The sequence below is a fragment of the Bemisia tabaci genome, chromosome 4 (assembly GCF_918797505.1).
Source record: "Bemisia tabaci chromosome 4, PGI_BMITA_v3".
Classification (NCBI taxonomy): domain Eukaryota; kingdom Metazoa; phylum Arthropoda; class Insecta; order Hemiptera; family Aleyrodidae; genus Bemisia; species Bemisia tabaci.
The window spans coordinates 54,447,977-54,467,864 of NC_092796.1; the positions used below are offsets into that span (position 1 = coordinate 54,447,977).

A 19,888-nucleotide genomic window follows, 5' to 3' on the forward strand; every position below is an offset into this window, starting at 1 on the left:
ATTCGAATGTCAGGGAAAGTCAGGGAATCCGAAAATTTTCAGGAAAATCAAAAATAGTCAGGAAAACTCAGGGATTTCGAAGATGAGCCCGAAACTAAACAAAATTGGCTCATGAAGAGCGACGGATAGGTACATCATCTGACCATCCGTCAGATATCAATGAGTCCTAAAAATTTGGAGAACCAGTGAATACTCGATGAAGGAACTGGACCGCGTTCAGCAGAAAGGAACCAAGCCATATCAACTATTGCCAAATTTTATGCAATTCAATGTTTAACGAGAGAACGTTCATGCGGATTCGTTTGAAAATTCTGAGGAATTTCATTTGTACTGTGCAGAAAATTCACCGAAATTTGCAGAAAAATCCGCACAACCGTTTTCGTATAAAAAATCAAATCGCCTGACTTAAGTTGGCGGTAGCTGATGTGGCTTGGTTCCTTTCTGCTCAAAGCGGTCCACGAAGGAGTTGACGGTTGTTTTAGTGAGGCAATTAGGCGGGTTCCATTGTCCTTCGATTCAAATCCATTCGACACGGATTCACGCATTTCATCGCACCAAGCTCCAAGCTTCACCGCTTGCCGCTCTGTCCAGTGAAATTCCCGTTTCGAGTCAACTTCGTCCAATCACACCGGCTCGGGAGGATCCTCGGGATTTGACAACTGAGCTTAGCAAAGCGCATCGCAGCCCCCCCCCCCCCCCCGGTAATAATCCTGTTCTCACTGAACGCACCGACAGACGCAACGTCACGTCACTGTGACGTACTGCGGTCCGTCTTGCATCTTTGTCCGGTGACAGGTGACACACTGCTGTTTTCTTCTTAATCACGTCCTGTTGTCGAGTTGAGTTTTAACTTGAGAATTATTCGACAGGGAGAACGTAAACGCATGCGGGAATGGATTTTTGAGAGCCTCTTACTTTTCAGGTCCCTGAAATCACGCACCGGAAAAAAAACACATTGGATCCAGAGTCCAGACTCTTGAAAACATTGACAAGAAAAAGGACTCTTGATTCGATTAGATTTAAGCTTAAATCAAAAGGAAATCCGCTCAAATTAAGAGGCTTGGTTCTTGATTTAAGCTTAAATCTTATTGAATCAAGAGTAATTTTTCTTGTCGATGTTTTTAAGAGTCTGGACTCTAGATCCAATGTTTTTTTTTTTTTATTTATTTTTTTTTTCCAGTGCGAATGGTCACTTAAAATTGAGCGTTAAACTTAGGTTACCCTAATTTTCAGAATACACCACAACAGCTGTCTCAGTGGTAATGTTTAATCAGCATTTCCGAGCGAAATTGCCCTTTCGAGTTTGTTTTTCTGAAAAAAAGAGTGAAATCGAGTATCCTGTTTTCAGCTATGAAAATACAGATAAAACCATCATTAGGACTACCTACACTTATTAACACCCCCCCCCCCCCCTGGTGGAGATAGAAGAAGAGAGGAAGGCGAGGAAGAATAAAGCTTAAAAATGTAGCTGCTACTAGGCACGAGCCTCACGAGTAAGAGACCTAAGTGATTTTTGATTTAAAAAAATAAAAAATTATAGGTAAGAAGACTGAGTCAGAGAGTAACGATTTCAGCCCTCCCTCCTCCTTTCATCCACATTTATTTTTGCACATAGGCATCTCTATACATAGAAATAAGATAAGTATAAAACATAGAAACTTACGGGATCCGAAGTTCGTTTTCTATCACAGATAATATTTACATAAACCGACGAAGGTCCTTCGATTCCCTGAAAAAATAAAAGTTGACATCAAACGCATGATTTTTACGATGGAAATAGTCCTCCGATCTCTAAATGGGAGAACTATTTTCATCTCAATCTATTCAGACATCATATTTCAATCATGTCCGATCTCCTCGGATAGTCCTCTGATTTCTAGATCGGAGAACTATTTTCATCTTAATCTATGAAGACATCACATTTCAGTCCTCCGATAGTCCTCCGATCTCTAGATCGGAGAACTATTTTCATCTTAATCTATTAAGACATCATATTTCAATCATGTCCAATGTAAGTTTTTCATGGCATCAGATCGCCTTTAATTTTTTGTCGGCAACAAAATGTTTTGATCTGGGTCAAATGAAATTTTCTCAACTTTCACGAGACCCACGCGGCGGGGTTTGTTGTGAAAAGGAGTTAATGTCCATTGAAATTTAAACAAAATACTCTCTGATGTACAATATTTCAACATCATGCTTACAATTATTGGAAGAGAGAAGTTACTCTCCTTTGTCACAATCGAACTGATAATGTCTGAGTCGAGAATTCCTGAACTGATGCCACCCTTAATCACTCTATAATGACACACACCTAAAACCATGATACACAGTGTAGGTATGACCGACACCACTATTTTACAATCTGCGTATCCCTCTTTGCCTACTCTTTTAAATGAAGACAAACTGAGAAAAACTCAACCTCAGTACACATTTCAAAGAGTTTTTCTCCCTTCTTATGATTCGATTTGTCAATTTCCTGTTATCAAGCCTCTCTTAAGCTTAACGAGGTAATCCACCGAGTTTAATTGAACGATTAACTGCATTAGTCCCAACTTACCGTTGTAAGTACCTCGGTTCAGTAAACTTTGGTTGTATAGTTCTGTCCTGAAACATTTTAGTATACTTTTAGGAGCACTTTTTTTTCTCCCTCTTTTTCTCCCTTAAGTCCCTTTTTTTCTTTTTCCCCACCTTTTTTCTTTCTCCCCCCTTTTTTTTGGTCCGAGAGGGGGGGGGGGGGCACGCCACCATGCCACCCCCCTCCCCCTTGTATCCATCACAGTATTCTTAATCAAATCATCTCCTAGTGCGCCCTTCTGTGCTTTGCGATATGTCGATTGTTCTGCCATTTGAGCCTATGGTAAAGAATCGATTATTAAGGTGTTCCCTGCGAACACCCTGTCTTTCGATCTTTTTCCATAGGTTTAAAGGGCAATACAATCGACATATCGCAAAGCACGCCACGCCACTGCTGTGCGGGTGGATTGAAACATCTCGTTTTTCGTGTCTATTGGCGGACAAGGTGTAATTTTGACTAACCTCTTTGTCCAACTTCCTGGTGAGCGTTAAGTTCTTGGAGTTGGGGGTGATCCGTACGGGGCTGTCGGACTCCTGGAGCCGGAGCTCGATGTTCCCTCGCTCGCCGAGCTCTCCCACGATCCGGATCACGCCTGACACAAACACAACAAACATACACGTTATACACATTATACTCAATAACATCATAATCGCACCCACACATACACCACCTCCAACGAGCCCGGTGAAAGAGTGCTCGGCAAATACAAACACCGTGCGTGAGACGTGACGTCACTCGGGTGTCTAAACAGACACGAGAGGAATTTCATGTGTGCACCGTCGTCGCCGCGTATAGGGTGCCCCGCAAAGCGACACTGCTGTACAGTACACACACCGAAAAAAAAGGGATGCTGATTTAATAATCTGGATGTATGAAAGTGTGCGAGAATTCACGAAACGCTGATTTAACCGCTAAAGCAGTTACTTTAGCAATGTCAAGATGTAAATCTAGCTACACTGGGAAAAAAACACATTGGATCTAGAGTCCAGACTCTTGAAAACATTGACAAGAAAAAATACTCTTGATTCAATCGGATTTTTACTTGAATCAAAACGAAATCCGCTTAAATTAAGAGGCTTGGTTCTTGATTTAAACTAGATTCTGATTGAATCAAGAGTACTTTTTCTTGTCGATGTTTTTAAGAGTCTGGACTCTAGATAAATTTTTACAGTATGCGGCGGTTAATTCAGCGTTTCGTAAGTTCTCGCACACTTTTTTACATCCAGAATGTTAAATCAGCATCACTTTTTTCTCGGTGTGGAAACATTGAATTGGATGCAGGGTTGCAATTGAGGCGTTGGGTGCAGGAACGGCTTCTCTTGGTTGCGATGTTTCAGAGCCTTAAGTGCTGATTAATACCTCAGAGAGGAAACTATAGGGTGAACTTTCTGAGATTTTACGTTTTCAGTATCGTAAAATCATAAAGAATATTCAGTAAAAGTCACAACGAATTACATGTGTTTTAATCTTAACGCGCGGACGAAACGTTAGCGGAGATTTTGAGGCACCGCAAAAAAGAAATCCCCTTGCTGCATCCAGCGCTTCAATTTTCAATGAAAATAACATCTTGAAAACCCTTGTGAAATATTCTCAAATATTTCTAAATTTCAGAAAAATATGCAATTCTAAAAACCGCTGAAGCGCGCAATTTGATTTAAGTAGACTGTGGTTTTTTAATGTGAGCAGGAAATTCAAATGTCGTAACCAATCCTAAATTATAAATTGCACTTAATTTCATTGATATCAGTTGCGCAAATCGTTGCGAATATGCAGTTTTCGATGCATTTGTAAAGGAATTTAAAAAGTAAAAAAAATTAAGGCACAAAATATGAATCCATCGATAAAGCGTATTTAATTGTCTTTTCTACTGTGCGTTTAAGCCTCTCCGGGTATACGTGAAAAATTAAAATACATGAAAAGCCATGTATACCCGCATGAACAATGCTTAGTGAGAAGCCTCCAAATCCGTTGAAGTGCGCGATTTTATTCAAGTACGCTCACGTTTTTCATGTGAGCGGGAAATTCAAATTTTTTGTAACGCATGCTAAATGGAAACGTTAATATCGTTAGGGGTTTATTTCAGTAAGTTCGTTGTGGGAATTTTGTTCTACGTGAAATTTTGAATAGGAGAATCATACATTCAGAATGCTTGAGTTCGTACCTCATCTCGTGGCCCATTGGCATCATGCGCGCCTAAGCACCCTGTACAAGATTCGTGGGTTACATGCAAGCATATACAGCTCATTAATACGATTCCCATTCATCGGTTTCATTCGCACCTGCGAGCGCTGCGCTGCGACGACGACGGAGCCCTCATCAAATCTGAATGAATACGTTTTGCTGATTTCATTCACTCTCTAAAATGTGTGCTTCAATAGCCGCGCTAATGTCGTGTTAATATCCTAGAAATTATTTGACCTCAAATCCGAAGCCGTCTCCGTTTTTTTCACAGAGTGGCGTTAAGATGAAAAGTCGGCTTCGCAGACTCGCCACTCGCCTAATTAAAAGGCAATGTTGCCACTAATGAGCGTGGAGCGTGGAGCTTTTGCCGACTCGAGACCGAGGGCACGGAGAAAGTTCAGCGTTGAGACACCCTCGCACTGCACAATAGAAATTCGCAGAATCTTCTACCCACACCCACGCGCGTCAAGCTGCTGTGAGAAGATCGAACTTTCTGCGAGTTGGGGTATACGAGGGTCTTAATGGAGGGTGTAGATTCGATCGACGTGCACGAATCGATCGCAAAATAAAAACGTGAATGGATGGATGTGATTTGATCGATAGCACAAAGTCGTGAATCGATCGAAAAATTTGTTAATGGATCGGCAAAGCTGTGAATCGATCGACAAGTCTGTAATTCGATCGGGAAATCCTTGAATCAATCGACAAACGCGGCATCGATCGACAGATCGGTGAATCGATCGAAAATGTGTTAATCGATCGGCAAAGCTGTGAATCGATCGACAAGTCTGTAATTTGATCGAAAAATCTCTGAATCGATCGACGGACGCGGAATCGATCGACGGATCGGTGAATCAATTGGCAAGCTTTGAATCAATCGAATCGGTGTTGATCGGTTCAAAATTTTATTTTTCGATCGATTCATGTCCTGCGAATCGGCAGTGAGATTTCTGAATTAAATGCGTCCATTGAGTCACTCTCCTCTCCATAGGTTCACTTCTTTGTTTTTCGAGTGATTTCCATTTACTTCGATCGAATCGGTGCCGATCAGGAGATCAATTCACCTTTTTCTTTTTCAATTGGTTCATGTCGATCTAATCCAAACGCTCCGGTCCAAGGTAGAATCAAGAACTCCCACAAATTGACAAAATGAAACAAATTCCTTGAAAAAACTTGGGCTCTCTTTGCTAAGTGCAGCCCAGAGGACATGCGGATCTCATGCATCAGTAAGCTTGGGTGAGATTTTTTCTTTAGTAGTCTTGAAAAATTAAAAAGCAAACAAAAATTACACTTAAAATATTGATGGAGTAAATAAAATACGTACCGATCGTAGCTCCAACCGGTAGATCTTCACTAACGAAAAAGCTTTCGGCTGATCCTCCACTCTCCAGGTAACACCTGTTGTCAACTGCATCTGTTTCAACAAAACAACACACCATGCTTATTAGTCATCCATTGAACTTCTAACCTCTCATCATTTTTCAGTTCCCAATTCATCCCTAGAAATAGGAATAGGTACGCTCTTTTTCAGACGAGTGACAGGGAAAGCAGGGCCGGATTAAGGAGGTGGCCACATGGGCCGCGGCCCATGGCGGCAAAATTAGGGGGCGGCAAATTTTGCAATTTTTTTAAATGCAGGTACAAAAAAATCGGATTCAGAAAAAAATTACAAACAAGAAAAGGTGACAAAATCTCTCATGTCCTGAGAGTTCATTAATTTCTAATTTTGTCGTATTTCGGTGATACAAAAGACTGCGCACCTTTAATTAGTTGAGTTAAGAGAGAAACCAAACACGTAATTTGGCCTGAAGCGGCGCGGCGCAAAGAGAAATGATGACGAGGACTTGAGATGAAAAGGAGAAGCCCTCGACGCGGCGCGGTCGGCATGTAACACATATTAGCGCCTACGAGACTGCATGAATACTTCGCGCATTGCGTCAAACACAGTACGGTCAACAGCGGTCGGCGCGGCTTGAAACGCACAGCGCCTACAAGACTACATGAATACTTCACGCATTGCGCCAAACACAGTGTGGTCAGTGCGGAGCGACGGCGGGAAGTTAAAATTATTAAACCACATTTATGTTTGTTCTTTCTTAATTTTTTAGCTAATTTCCTACAAATGAAAGGCCTTGTCCTTACAGAGATAGGTTTATGGAACTGAACTTTCGCGCGAAGTTCCGTGAACTTTTGCTAGTAGTGTTGACAGGGCTTACGCAAAAAATGTGTCCAACACGAGTGAACGCGTCTTATGCACCCTTCTCCCTCCGGCACGTTCACTTGATGGTTTTTACTGATGATTTTACAAATGAATGAGAAGAGGGCGGCAAAATACAGGCGGCCCATGGGCGGAAAGTAGGTAAATCCGGTCCATGAGGGAAAGGGGGAGGAAAATCGTCATTTTATGATCCTGAGATGTATGAATGTGTCCGTTTTGACAATGATGCCTATTGTTTTAACTTATGAACAAATTAAATGTTTTTGATACGTTAAGAGCTCGCATATCGTCGTCTCCCGGACGAAGAAACGTAACTCCATTCCAAGGTTGCAAAATTGACTCAAACAATTCAATTTTTTACAAGAATATGCATATACAATTTTCCCCCAAAATTTTGTCTGATTTTTGCCTGAGCTCAGAGAAACCCCGTTGTAATTTTCAGTTAGATATTCCCAAGATTCTCGTGGTAAAAATGCAATTTTTGAGGGAAATTTTGGCGACATTTAATGTAGCTATGTTCTTTCGTGAGGGAAACGGCGATCGAAGCGGGATTTTTGCCAGGATCCTTATAGTGTTTGCCTGTGGAGGATTTAGATATTCTCGGCTAGGATCGGCGGTGGGGCCGGGCGGCTGATGAGAAAGGATGGTGTGCAACGATCAACGAAGCAACGTCCGAGTTATTACGGTTACGGCGTTGCGTCACGGTGAGCAGCGGCGATCCGTAGCAGCGGGCAGCCCGACTGGCCGCAGTCCCAGTCGCGGATAAAACTTAATGGGAGATTAACACGAGTGCAGAACGCCCACGCCTCGACGCCGCGCATTGGCCAAAACAACCACCACTGCCACACACTGGTCAACAGTCCGACTCCGTTTTCCAATTAGGAGACTGTCATTTCTGGCTCAGTCTAAAAACAATATACACGGGAAAAAATGGATTGCTGATTCAACAATTAAATTGTTAAAAAATAAATCCGACATGTTTCAAATGTACATTTTACAATAGTGGAAAGCTAATTTAAACACGGAGGTGGTTGAATTAGCATTTCTTTATTGTAAAATCTACATTGAAAGATTTCGGACACTTTTTTTTAACGAACAATTGTTAAATCAGCAATATAATTTTTTTTCGTGTATTTACAATCGCACGACATTTTGCAAATAGATACTACAATATCTGGCTTATCCGTAAAAACACGTATACGCATTACGCACAGGGAAACTAATGCTCCTAAATTGAGCCAGATATTGTAGTTCTTAATTGCAAAATGTATTTAGCAATGCAATGAAAAGTTGCGATTTATTTCAATAAGAAGTGCCCCTTCAATCAGTAGATAGGCATCATACACAACACCCTGATTCTGTAACAATTATATTTGTAATCGCAATTTATCGCGACTTAACGTCAACGGTCGCACCGATAATGAGCCGTCTGCCCAAGACGCGTCAACTATAAAATTCGTAAAAGTCGTAACAAGTTCGTTTTTTAACGTTTTTCGCATTCGTTACATTTAAATTAAATTATGATACTCGTGCAGAAAATTCGCTCCCATTCGATTAGAATTAAAAATAATTCGAGACAAAAAAGATTTCTGTGTGTAACCGAATCAGGCCACCGTGCGCCAGCCAAGTCGAAGATCGAGGGCTGCAGAGGCGCACTTATTTTATTCCGTGGCGCGAGCCTCGACTGAACTTCCAGCACCCTGTCGCAACACTACATCACGGTCATGGAACACCATAAGGTTTGTGGTATATCGGATTCAGCCAATCAGATCCACCGACAGCATCCTATTAGCCAATCAGATGGGGTAAAATATGGTTACCATGTGGTTCGGTCGCAACTTCGGGACATAATTTGATTATTTATGGAAAGTCTGAAATCTAATATTGTCCTTCAGAGGACTATGATCAATCCTTATCCCCTCCCACTCTCCAACCCGTCACTACGCTATCTCTTTTCGGCGATTGCTTTACTATCAAGGATAATGAGACGGAATTGAAATTTTCGTGTGAAATCAGAAAAAACGCGGTAAAATTTTCAGAAGGAAATTCTCAACAGTTTTCTCGTGAAAACTCAACTTGCAAGAGGAGATTTTGCTAAGTTACAATGCACTTATACTCTTTCGCCTGCACGACGACGCATCAAGCCCATATAGAGTCACACTCACGAAGCTTTCAACTTTTTGCCCAGGTCAGTGGATCGACATCCACTGCTTATCAATTAAAGGTTACAGCTGAAAGCTTTCAAGTAAGTAACGATAACCGTGTACCAAAGGACACTCCGTGAGACGTGATCTCATGGATATCGATTTCGATTAGAACGGAGGGATCGAGGGTAGTAATGACTAATGAATCACCTCTACAGTTTGCCTTTCAAACGGTATCGATTAAAGTATTAAGTATCTGATAACAGAGGTCTAAATACTCCCTCACTCTTCTCTCCTCCATCGTTTAAAATGGAGGATGTTATCCACAATTTTCAGAAATGTTGACATATCGGCGCGGCGGTGCCTATATGTCTTTCGCTGCATTCCCAAGTAGCACAGATTAAATCGATTGCCACTACAGGGTAAAATTGTCTCCACTGTGCCGGAGTGTTGTGTATGTTGTCTATTCACTAATTGAAGGGGCTCCTCACACTGACATTTATTGCCATAAAATTGAAATAAGTTCCCAGTTTGTTTGCATTAATCAACAATTGCCTGCTTTTCTCACACGTGGAACTCATTCTGTCGATAGTTCAAGAAGGGCGGCAGGCATTTATTGACATGCTGTAAAAACAATGCAATTTCATAGCATATTAAAATGAATCATTTTTTCGGTATTTTCGTTGCTTTGTGCCTCCTTTGGCTCCTAATCAGTGCAAGTTGACAACACGGGGGTTTCTCCATTTAACTCCATTAAAAATGTCGATTTAGTAGAGTTTTGAGATTTGATTGTTTTTTATACATTTAAATGGAGGAAAAACAATGTTACCAACTTTCAAGAATCACCATTACTCCTATTGGTTTCCCGCTCAGAAGTTAGAAAGTAATATTTTTGAACCCTGAGTTATCAGAGGCGGATTCAGCAATGGAGATTTTGCATGTGTGAGGAATTTGCGATTTGACTGTTGAATCTTATGTAAAAGTTCGCGAGAAACACGATGGTGCCACTGGTTTTCTCTGAAATCAACTCCCAAGCTCAAAAAAAGCTTTTAAGTTGAGGCCAAAATGGAGGGGATATCCCACGCTATCCTGAGAGTCCACCTCTACATCAAGACAAACTCTCCATGCAAAGATAAAGAGCAAATACATGAGCAAAGATGCCATGTTTTCAGTTTTGGAGTCCCCAAATAAAGTGGCAGCCCTGTCAATGTATTTGCTCCCTATCTTTGCATGGAGAGTTTGTTTTGATGTAGAGGTGGACTCTCGGGATAGCGTGGGATATCTCCTACGTTTTGGCCTTAACTTGAGAGCTTTTTTTGAGCTTGAGGTTAACTTCAGAGAAAACCAGTGGCACCATCGTGTTTCTCGCGAACTTTTACACAAGAATCAACAGTCAAATCGCAAATTCCTCACACATGCAACATCTCCATTTGGCATCGCGGTCTTCCTTCCATTTGAACCTGTGATGAATAATCGATTCCCGTCGGAGCATCTGGCCCATCCTAGAATCGATACATTTCCGTATGTTTAAATAAGGAAAAAGCAACGTTGCCAAATTCCTGGATCCGCCAATGAGTCGAATTCGATGGATTTGTGGTGTTATTTGTCAACAATGGGACGAAGTGACCAGGAACCACGCGCTGGGCGCCCGCTCACGAGGAAGCCCCTGTTATGTTCCGCGGGTGAAGAATGGCGGGTCAGAGCCCGGCAAGGAGCCGCCGCCGCCGCCGCAGCTGTGTGCAATGCTATTAATGAGCTTTCGAACAATGCGGAGCTTCACAAGACCCCGGGCGCAGCATGGTCTCCAAGTCATATCCAAAGGTCGTTCCATATAACAACCACCAACCTCAAATAACTAACTTTCAAACATTTTCCATTCGATTTTTTCACACGCCTTCAAGCCAGTTTCCTATTTTATGACATGGCACTTCAATATCACGAGAACGAGATATTTTTTTTTTTTTTTTTTTAAATATACCGCTTTCTTTCAAAGAAATTACGATAATCTAAAATCATAGAGGGAAAAAAGGAGGTGTTTGCATCTTGAAGATTGTTTACCCCGTGACGTAGGTCGGTACAAAATGGCGTCGATATTCCAGTGAAATCCGAAATTCGAAATATGAGAAACGGACCATAGCGTCCGTTTTTTGTGTTTTTTTGTGTGTTTTTTTCTGTTTTGTTTTGTTTTGTTTTTTTTTTTGCTTAGATCAACTCAAAACATAATTTAAAATACTTTATATGGAATGATTTTTTTTCCATAAACGATACCATTTCCAAGAAAATCGATGATAAAAACCGCCCGTACCGACCAGCGTCATTGACAAAATCCAAGATGCCCGAAATACTAACACCTCCTTTTTTTTCTCTATGATCTAAAATCATTCCGCGAGTGGTGCTTAAAAAAAATGTGGCTTTCCAAAGACGATCAGGAAACTAAACCGTTCTTGTACGCCTCGATAAGTGCGACCAACTGGTTGGACCGATTGGTTTGGAGTGGAGACCGAACCGCGAAGGAGGGGAGCAAGCGGGTTGTCATCGTAGATCCAAATCGTGAGTAAGTCGTGAGTTGGTATGCACGGGCAATTTGCGCCTCCCGTGGGTGGATTTATTGAGAGGGGCCATCAAGCCGAGCCGAGCTTTCTCGTGCGGGCGCATGCATCATGTCTTCATAAGCCGTATATTGATTTAGATTAGATCAATAGATGCGCACACACTTCAAAGCCAGAGGCTCCTCAAATGCTCTGTACCTATCACTCTTATGCCGATACGTACTCTGCTTCCTACCAGTGAAAGAGCAAGATATTTACGGATTCCACGGCACCATTTTCTAGCTTTTTTTACCTCTATTCTAGATCTTTTGTTGACGCATGTGAAACTATCGGCGAAAATTGTCTTGAGCCTAGGTGTTACAAATAGCCTTCTCTGGATGAGATGTAGATTGAATTTTGCAAAAAGGAACCAGCGCGATTAGGCACAGTGCTGTAAAAATGTTGCTTCTTCATAATTACCTAAAAAATCTCTCAGGCAAGTATGTTTTTGCTTCCCACCAAAAAATTATTAATTTAAAAGGAAAACAATCGAGTGAATTTTATCACTGAACATATATTGAGTATTTCTAAAAGGAAATAAGAAGTTGTAAGATTTTAAAAACACTGTAATCGCGCTGGTTCCTTTTGGCAAAATGCGATTTATGTAATGTTTCGAAGCCCGGGCTGCCATTGTAGTTTCAATTTTTTCATTTAAATATATGTGCAACCCCTAAGGTTACAATTTACTCCGTTGATAAAGTTGTGTAATCTCTTTGTCATCGAAACGAGGGTAGAAACCCACAACTTGTGATTTCGGAGCAATGATGACGAGGACTTGAGATGAAAAGGAGAAGCCATCGGCGCGGCGATCGGCATGTTACACATATCAGCGCCTACAAGAATGCATGAATACTTCACGCATTGCGCCAAACACGGTGCGGTCTGCGCGGCGCGGCGGCGGAAGTTGAAATCATTAAACCACATTCACGTTTGTTCTTTCATAATTTTTTCGTTCATTTCTTATGAATGGAAGGCCTTGTCCACACAGAGATAGGTTTACAAAACTTAAGTGTTAAGTGTTGACAGGGCATCCCCAAAAAATGTGTTCAACACGAGTAAACGCGTCTTATGCACCCCTCCCCCGCTAGCACGTTCACTTGATGGTTTTTATTGATGTTTCAATACGAATGAGAAGGGGGCGGCAAAATACAGGCGGCCCATGGACGGCAAGTAGGTAAGTCCGGCCCTGGCAGGAGATACATTCAAGTATTAGATACATCGATTTTCTATAAGTTTTATATACCGTATTTAGATACAAGTATTTGATATGATATCTAATCCTCTCCTTGCCAGGATAGAGTTACCGTGGTAAAACTGCTGCAGGCAACTATTCGAGCTCTCAAGCCGCTCACATTGCCATCACGGGTTTTGAAGGCGAACTAGACAGGATGAGAGGCACGCAGTGAGGAGAGGTAGGTACCTAAGATGTTCTTTACCGGGACGGAGCGGAAGTAGGTATCCGGTAAACTGAGAGTACTGTAGATATAAAATACATATTAAGTATGTATTAATTATGTTATCCATATGATAGTGGTAGTGATACGAGATACCTGATCTGATAATGGTATTTTAAGGATCAAGATGTTATATCCATGATCTTAATTTCTGTTCTTAAACTTAACCTGACTAAGAACACGTCTTGGCTTGTCTTCACCTGCCTCTCTTTATCTCACGGTCCCAGAATAACGCGGGTGGTAGCCCTCTCTCCTCTCAATGGAGAGGATCCGAGTTGTGACGCAAGCTCGAGGAAGTTTGAAGTTGACAAACGCATTGAGTGAATTCATAAATCTTGTTCTACAAGACTCGTTGACTGTTAAGGCGCCGTGGAAAAATCAAAGGTGTCAAAAGCGGTGGACAGGACACAGGACTCAACCGCCATCGGCTTTACTTATAATACACGATGAACAATATTGGTAACCAGCCGTGGCAGTGGTGCCGTATTATGCAGTCGATGGTTCGTTACAAAAACGGTTAAACGATCATTTAAAATAGAACACTCAAATAACGCGGATATTTAAGGATTATTAGGTTCAAGTGCACTGCACATTGCTGTAGTTTCGCGTGATAATCTTTTTAAAAAATGAAGGTGCACTGATGTTTAGGTAACGAAGGAGGGGTATCGATATGGGCCATTTTTGGATACTCCAGCTAAATTTCTTCGACTCTACTTTTAGCACATTGAAGGTCTATATTTTACGGAGTGCATCATGATTTGGTAATTTCTGGACTCTCGTTTCCAGGTCTGGCACTGGAACTGAACAAGGGCTGAAGGCTGATTTTGGCAAAAAACTCGAATTCTTCAGTATTCAACCTTAAACCCGCATTTTACGCCAAAATCAGCCTTCAAACACATGTTTAGGCCAGTATCAGACCTGGAGAGAGACCGAAAATTACCACATCATGATGCACTCCGTAAAATATAGATAGACAAAGACGCGCCTACGTAGAAATAGCAGCGCTTCTCTAATACGAATGTGTCAGAGCTTTTCCGCTTGTTTCTTTCCATCTGAAAGACACTTTCCCCGAGCTTTACCATCGACTCATCGTGGATTTGAACGTGTGCAAGAGCTGATGATCACCGTTGTGCCCCTTAGTCTACAAGAACCACCCGTTTTCACCAGTAGGATTGCTCCATTTTCCCTTTGTCTATCACTTTGTCTATTGAATTATAATTATTTAACTATTATTTAATTATTTATTATTTTATTCATATTATTAATTAATTAGCCCGCCCTGTAGGTGTCTCTTATTTTTCTTCATCTTAAACCACCTCCCCATGGTGGATTTGAGCGTGTGCAAGAGCCAGTGCATCATTGTTCATGTTCCCTTCAGACTATCAGAGGCACCCGTTTCAGCCAATGGGATAACTCCATTTCCCTTTGTCTATGGATTTTAACGTTGGTGGAAGGGGGTTTCGGCAACGCGGGAGGGCGCGGGCAGCTGCGCGGCTCGGCATTGCGGGCGTCGCGACGCCGACGGTTGCTCCAACTTCCTCGAGTCACGAATCACCACGGCGCGGCGATGCGGAGTGCCCGAGTCTGGAGCAGGGGCAGCAGAGGTGATCTCGCCCATTAGATAGTCCCTAGCCCGGTCTCCCGTCTCATGACCCATTAACAACAAAGGCGTAGCTTTTGTTAACAGCATAACAGATCGCTTTCAATGGCCACTCCGCCACTCCGGCCACGCTCCTGCTCCGAGCCCAAGCGCCACCGTCCCAAGCCGATTCTTACGTAAGCGCTCTGGTCAAACCCCCTACCCTTAACGCCAAGCCGGCCGCCCGATCCTGAAAAACTCCGCCGCATACATTTTTTTTTTTTTATTTTTTTTATTTTTTTTTTATTTTTTTTTTATATGATTTTAAGGCGTTTTATCGGGTAGATACTGCGGCCTTGGATGGGGTATGGAAATATTAAGAGGGTAATTTGTCCGCCGCATACATTTTTCATGACTTTTCGTCTTGTACTCCCGGCTCCAATAACTGAGAAATTGTGCGGTTTCAGCTCAAAAAAGGTTTTTTTTTTTTTTTTTTTTTTTTTTTTTTTTTTTTTTTAAAGTTATTTAAGTTCTTCACTACATTTGAGGATTCTGCAACCTTGAGCGGGTTAGGGTTAGTGCACATCCATGCTCCAGGTTTTCAAATTATCAGGGATGAAGGCCGAGTAGAATCTGTTTCTGCAGAGCCACTCGTCAGTTCCATGATAATTTGTCACCACCACTGGGATTCGAACCCGGGACCTATTCTGCCGTGCTAAGGAAGAACGCCGTATGAGCCATCGAACGTTGCCAAATTGTCTTTGATAAAATACGAATTTTAGGAGCAATCTGTGGATGTTGTGCTTCGCATGTTTTAGGGAATTTTGTTTGTAATTAGATCCGGAACGTCCGAAAATATAAATGAAAAATATTCATAACTTTCCTCGGAAAAGGACATTTTATCGGAGGAAATTTGGGAACTCTCGAATGTTCATACGGCGTTTTTTCTTAGCACGGCAGTATTGACCTAGAGTCAGTCACGCTGACCACTAGGCAAAAAGGTTTGAGAGTAATGAGCAATGAAACTTCCCAGCAGGAAGTTGAGAGGAAGTTATAGCGCGCCACAGGCTGTAGCGAACACTGCTTTACAGAGTGGAGTATGACCGCCTTCCATTTTGTCATTATGCAAAACGCGTGTCCACAGAGTGCGAATAGTTGTATCAAGGTGATGCTGTATGCGTTGCTCACGTTGACTGATGTAGTGATGTGAGATGTCAGGCTTTGTGAGGTTATGCACATTGACTGACCACGGCGCCTTCATTTTACACAGTAGGCCAGAAAATATTGCGTGCCTTGAAAGTTCCGAACTTAGGGGGATAAGTACATATTTCGATTCTGAATTTGAAAAAAAATCGTATCTTGATTTCGGTGTTTCAAAACCTCCGTGCCTACTTTACTTTATAAGTAAAGCACACTACGTATTATTTTGGAGGGCATTTCTCCAAGAAATACCCGAGGAAAAAACCAAGACGGTGTAAATGAAGTTTATGAAAGCGACCTCAAACAAGATCCTGAACATTTCTATCAGTTCTACAAAATTTCCTCAGAACTGATTACAATTTTGACACTCTAACCGATCTTATTTGGGTGGTTTCAAAAATTAAGTTGATGACTGATGAAAGATCTGAAAATTGTCATAAAAACTAGATAACTTCGTTTCAACGGATTTTATTATTCGAAATTGATGACACGAAATGAACCATCAAAAATCTTTACTTTTCCCAGAAAAACGAAATAGGATCGTGAAAGGGACGTCATGTGCTCGTATTTTTTGTGAACATTTTGTGAAAGTGCATTTGCACATTTCAGATACGCAGAATTGAGTATATATCTGGCAACAATCCTCACCTGCGTAATAGGCATCTGAGAATCTTACGTCTCCTCTGTCACCAGGGCGTATATGGTCTGATTTTCTGTGACTACTGCAGCAACGAGACTAGAGACCACCAAACCATGTATTGTCGGGTGTGGCTGCAACTGCATGTTAAATTTGATACTCTTGGAGGCGCAATGTTCCGACCATACGCTGATAAGAATAGTGATTGAACAATAGTTTCCACCGAAGTTGGAGATCGGAGTTTACTATAAATCGGACGGGAATCTGACGATGATACTTTGGAAAGGACTGCATTTTGCAATTTTGAACTATAAATTCTGGCTCTTCTGGAAAAACACTTATGTGTATAGGGAAACTAATGGCACGTACGTTGTTTTCAAACCGAGCTAGAATTTTTAGTTCTAGATTGCAAAATGTAGTCCAAATGGGCTTTTTCTCCCATGCTTAAGAGCCTCTAATTTTTTCAAACTCGGAGAAGCGTGACGCAAAAAAACAGAAACTTATTTTCAACATAGGTTTTCAATACTACAGTACTCATGAAATAGTCGTTCCGTATGCGTCGGTGGAAGGAACAGAAACTCTTTTTCAAGGAAGTTGTTTAGGGATGTTTAAAAAAGTGAAGAAAATTCTGTCGAATTATTCCGAAGGCCGAGGTGAAAAAACAGACCTTCATCAGCATCCAACAATTAGCCTTTTGGGTTAGGTTTAGTTGTTTTAGAATGTTTAGCAGTAAAAATCGCTTATTCTTGCTTAAGCAGGAAAGGGATCAAAATTTCAAACGTCGTTTTAGTCTCTAAGAGAGAAACATATCTTCCTTACTGACAATATTTTTTAAGTTTAATTTACTTTTTTTGAGAATTTGTTACATTACCTTAACAGTATTTCTACTGTATACTTTTAATATTCTGTGTTTTTATTTGTTGCAGTTAAGTTTAATGATCATCCCCAAAACCACGGCTCCTTCAAATGAACGAGGAAGGAGGCAGGCGAATTCATTTTGAAAAAAAACTGATCGTAAGCTGCACAGTAACTCAGTAATATTTAGTTCCCTCAGCTTAGAAAATCTGTCAACGCAATGAAATTTCCGATGACTCCTACCAAAACAGAGTAACATTATTATTATTTTTTTAAAAAATTATTTGTCTCTCGTACGACCCCACGGTTGTTCGTTAATTACCTTTTTTAAAATGACTGCCTAGAATTGCCACACCGTTATCAGACTTTAGTGACTTAAAGGAACTCCGAAGTTACCGAAGTTCCAGCTTCTGGTGAAATAATCAACTCTTTGCCCGCCCTCTCTAATGACCCAATACGCAAGTTGCCAATTAACGCACCAATAAAACGAGCGAATTACCAGCAGTCGAACAGAGTGGAGCAGATTGCTCCGCAGAGATGCGAGAAACTTCCACACAACGCTAAGATCCTCAGCGGTGTAATGATTAAAACACATGCAACTGTTACGTGGACCCGATAAAGCGAACGAGCTGGGCAACCGATCAACTTATTTATTTCGGTTTAATGTTAATCGTAACAACGAATATCGCGTCCAAGATCTTACACTCCTGCTAATGAGGAGTTTCTGTCGTCTGTAACCATGACTTCAGTCCGTTACATTGGGACTTATGAAAAACTCATCGGAGTTTTTTCGTAACCGTGAAAATAGGTTGTTCCGGCTGCGGTCATCCGGATATTTGTCTGTTGAGTCATGAGCGTAATTTTTACTCGTCTTTTTGCGCCAAGTGGTTCAACATTTGGCGAGCGAAATATGCGTCACAGATTACGGTGCCGACATCACATGTTACGCGAGGAGGCTTCTTCTTCTTCACTCGCTTCCCTGCCATCAACAAGTTCCGCGTAAGTTGTTCCGGGTTGCCGCGCGAGTTAGATTATTCGTGACGTCATGCGAGAAAAGCGCACTGGAAAAAAAACACATTGGAGTCTAGAGTCCAGACTCTTGAAAACATTGACAAGAAAAAATACTCTTGATTCAATCGGATTTTTGCTTGAATCAAAACGAAATCCGCTTAAATTAAGAGGCTTGGTTCTTGATTTAAGCTAGATTCTGATTGAATCAAGAGTACTTTTTCTTGTCGATGTTTTAGATTCAATGTGTTTTTTTTCCAGTGCGTGCATAGTGTACTACTGTACTAGACAGTTGAGTTAGTTCTTGAGAATTACGATTAGTTTCCGTAGATGGGTAATTTTACGTAAATATGATGTACCTGACTACAGAACTGACGTGTAGCTGTAACTGCTCCACGGATCGCCAAAAATTTACGCGGACCACTGATAAAAAATATTTTAGCGCTCAAAGCTCATATTTTCCAATCATTCTAAAACGAAACCATTCTTGACTTTGTTAGACTTTCTATCCAGTGGTGCACAATAGTTGATATCTCATAAAAAGGATACTTATACGTACTCAATAGAATTAAAGTAAAACCATTTTGATGGGTGACTAGACAAGGTACGACTTTGAGACTTCTGACTTATTTAACTGCTTAAACATTTCACTCAAAACACGATTTGCTCCACGAAAATCAATGAAATGGAATCCTGATAACGTTTTATGTGCGATATAGGTCAAGTAGATTATTTGTTGTTTGTTTTTTTTTTTTATGAGCGGGAAGTTTCGAGTTGATTAATTGAAAAACGTTAATATCTTTGCTAGAGGTTACTTTCATTGATTTTCGTTGTACAAATCATGTTCTACGTGAAATTTTCATGGGGTATCTCGAATTCGAATCTTATTTAGTGGTCCGTTGCACGCGAAAATTGGCCGTCTAGTGGCAAGGAGACTTTAACGCATGAGTAGGAAAAACAACTAAATATGCTTCACCATTAGATTCATGTTTTGCGCATTACACTTTTTACTTTCCTTAAATGGCTTTAAAAATGCATCTAAAATTACATCTTTGAAACATTGTGCGCAACGAATATCAGTGAAAATAAGTGCAAATTTTATGGATTTTTTGTTCGCACGAAAAACCATAGTTTACACTTTGATCAACTCGCGCGCTTTCATGGTTTTTGGCAGGCTTCACAAAATGCAGTGTTCTTTCCTCACTCTGTATTTTTTTAAGTGTATAAAATATGCAATGGCTGAGCCGATTTTGAGGTCGTCATATTTTCATACTGTAAAGACTATCATGGTAAACGTGTAGTGTGCGATTTAACTCAAGTAGGTGATGGTTTTTTCATGAGCGAGAAGGTTGAATCTATGCATCGAAAAATGTCGATATCTTCGCCAGGAGCTACTTCCAGTAATGTTCGTCGTATCAATTGTGTTCTACGTAAAATTGGACGCATTTC

At 41.1% G+C, this 19,888-nt stretch overlaps 1 protein-coding gene across 1 annotated transcript in view; it reads right to left on the bottom strand.

Moving 5' to 3' along the window:
- Nucleotides 1-19,888, bottom strand: part of LOC109034148 (protocadherin-15) — a 132,931-nt gene that overhangs the window by 17,305 nt on the left and 95,738 nt on the right. Inside the window, exons 3-5 of the mRNA XM_019047145.2 lie at nucleotides 6,081-6,170; nucleotides 3,037-3,167; nucleotides 1,664-1,729 (exon numbers count right to left, since the gene is read on the bottom strand). Of these exons, the coding sequence (XP_018902690.1) occupies nucleotides 1,664-1,729; nucleotides 3,037-3,167; nucleotides 6,081-6,170 (287 nt within the window). The remainder of the gene's footprint in view (nucleotides 1-1,663; nucleotides 1,730-3,036; nucleotides 3,168-6,080; nucleotides 6,171-19,888) is intronic.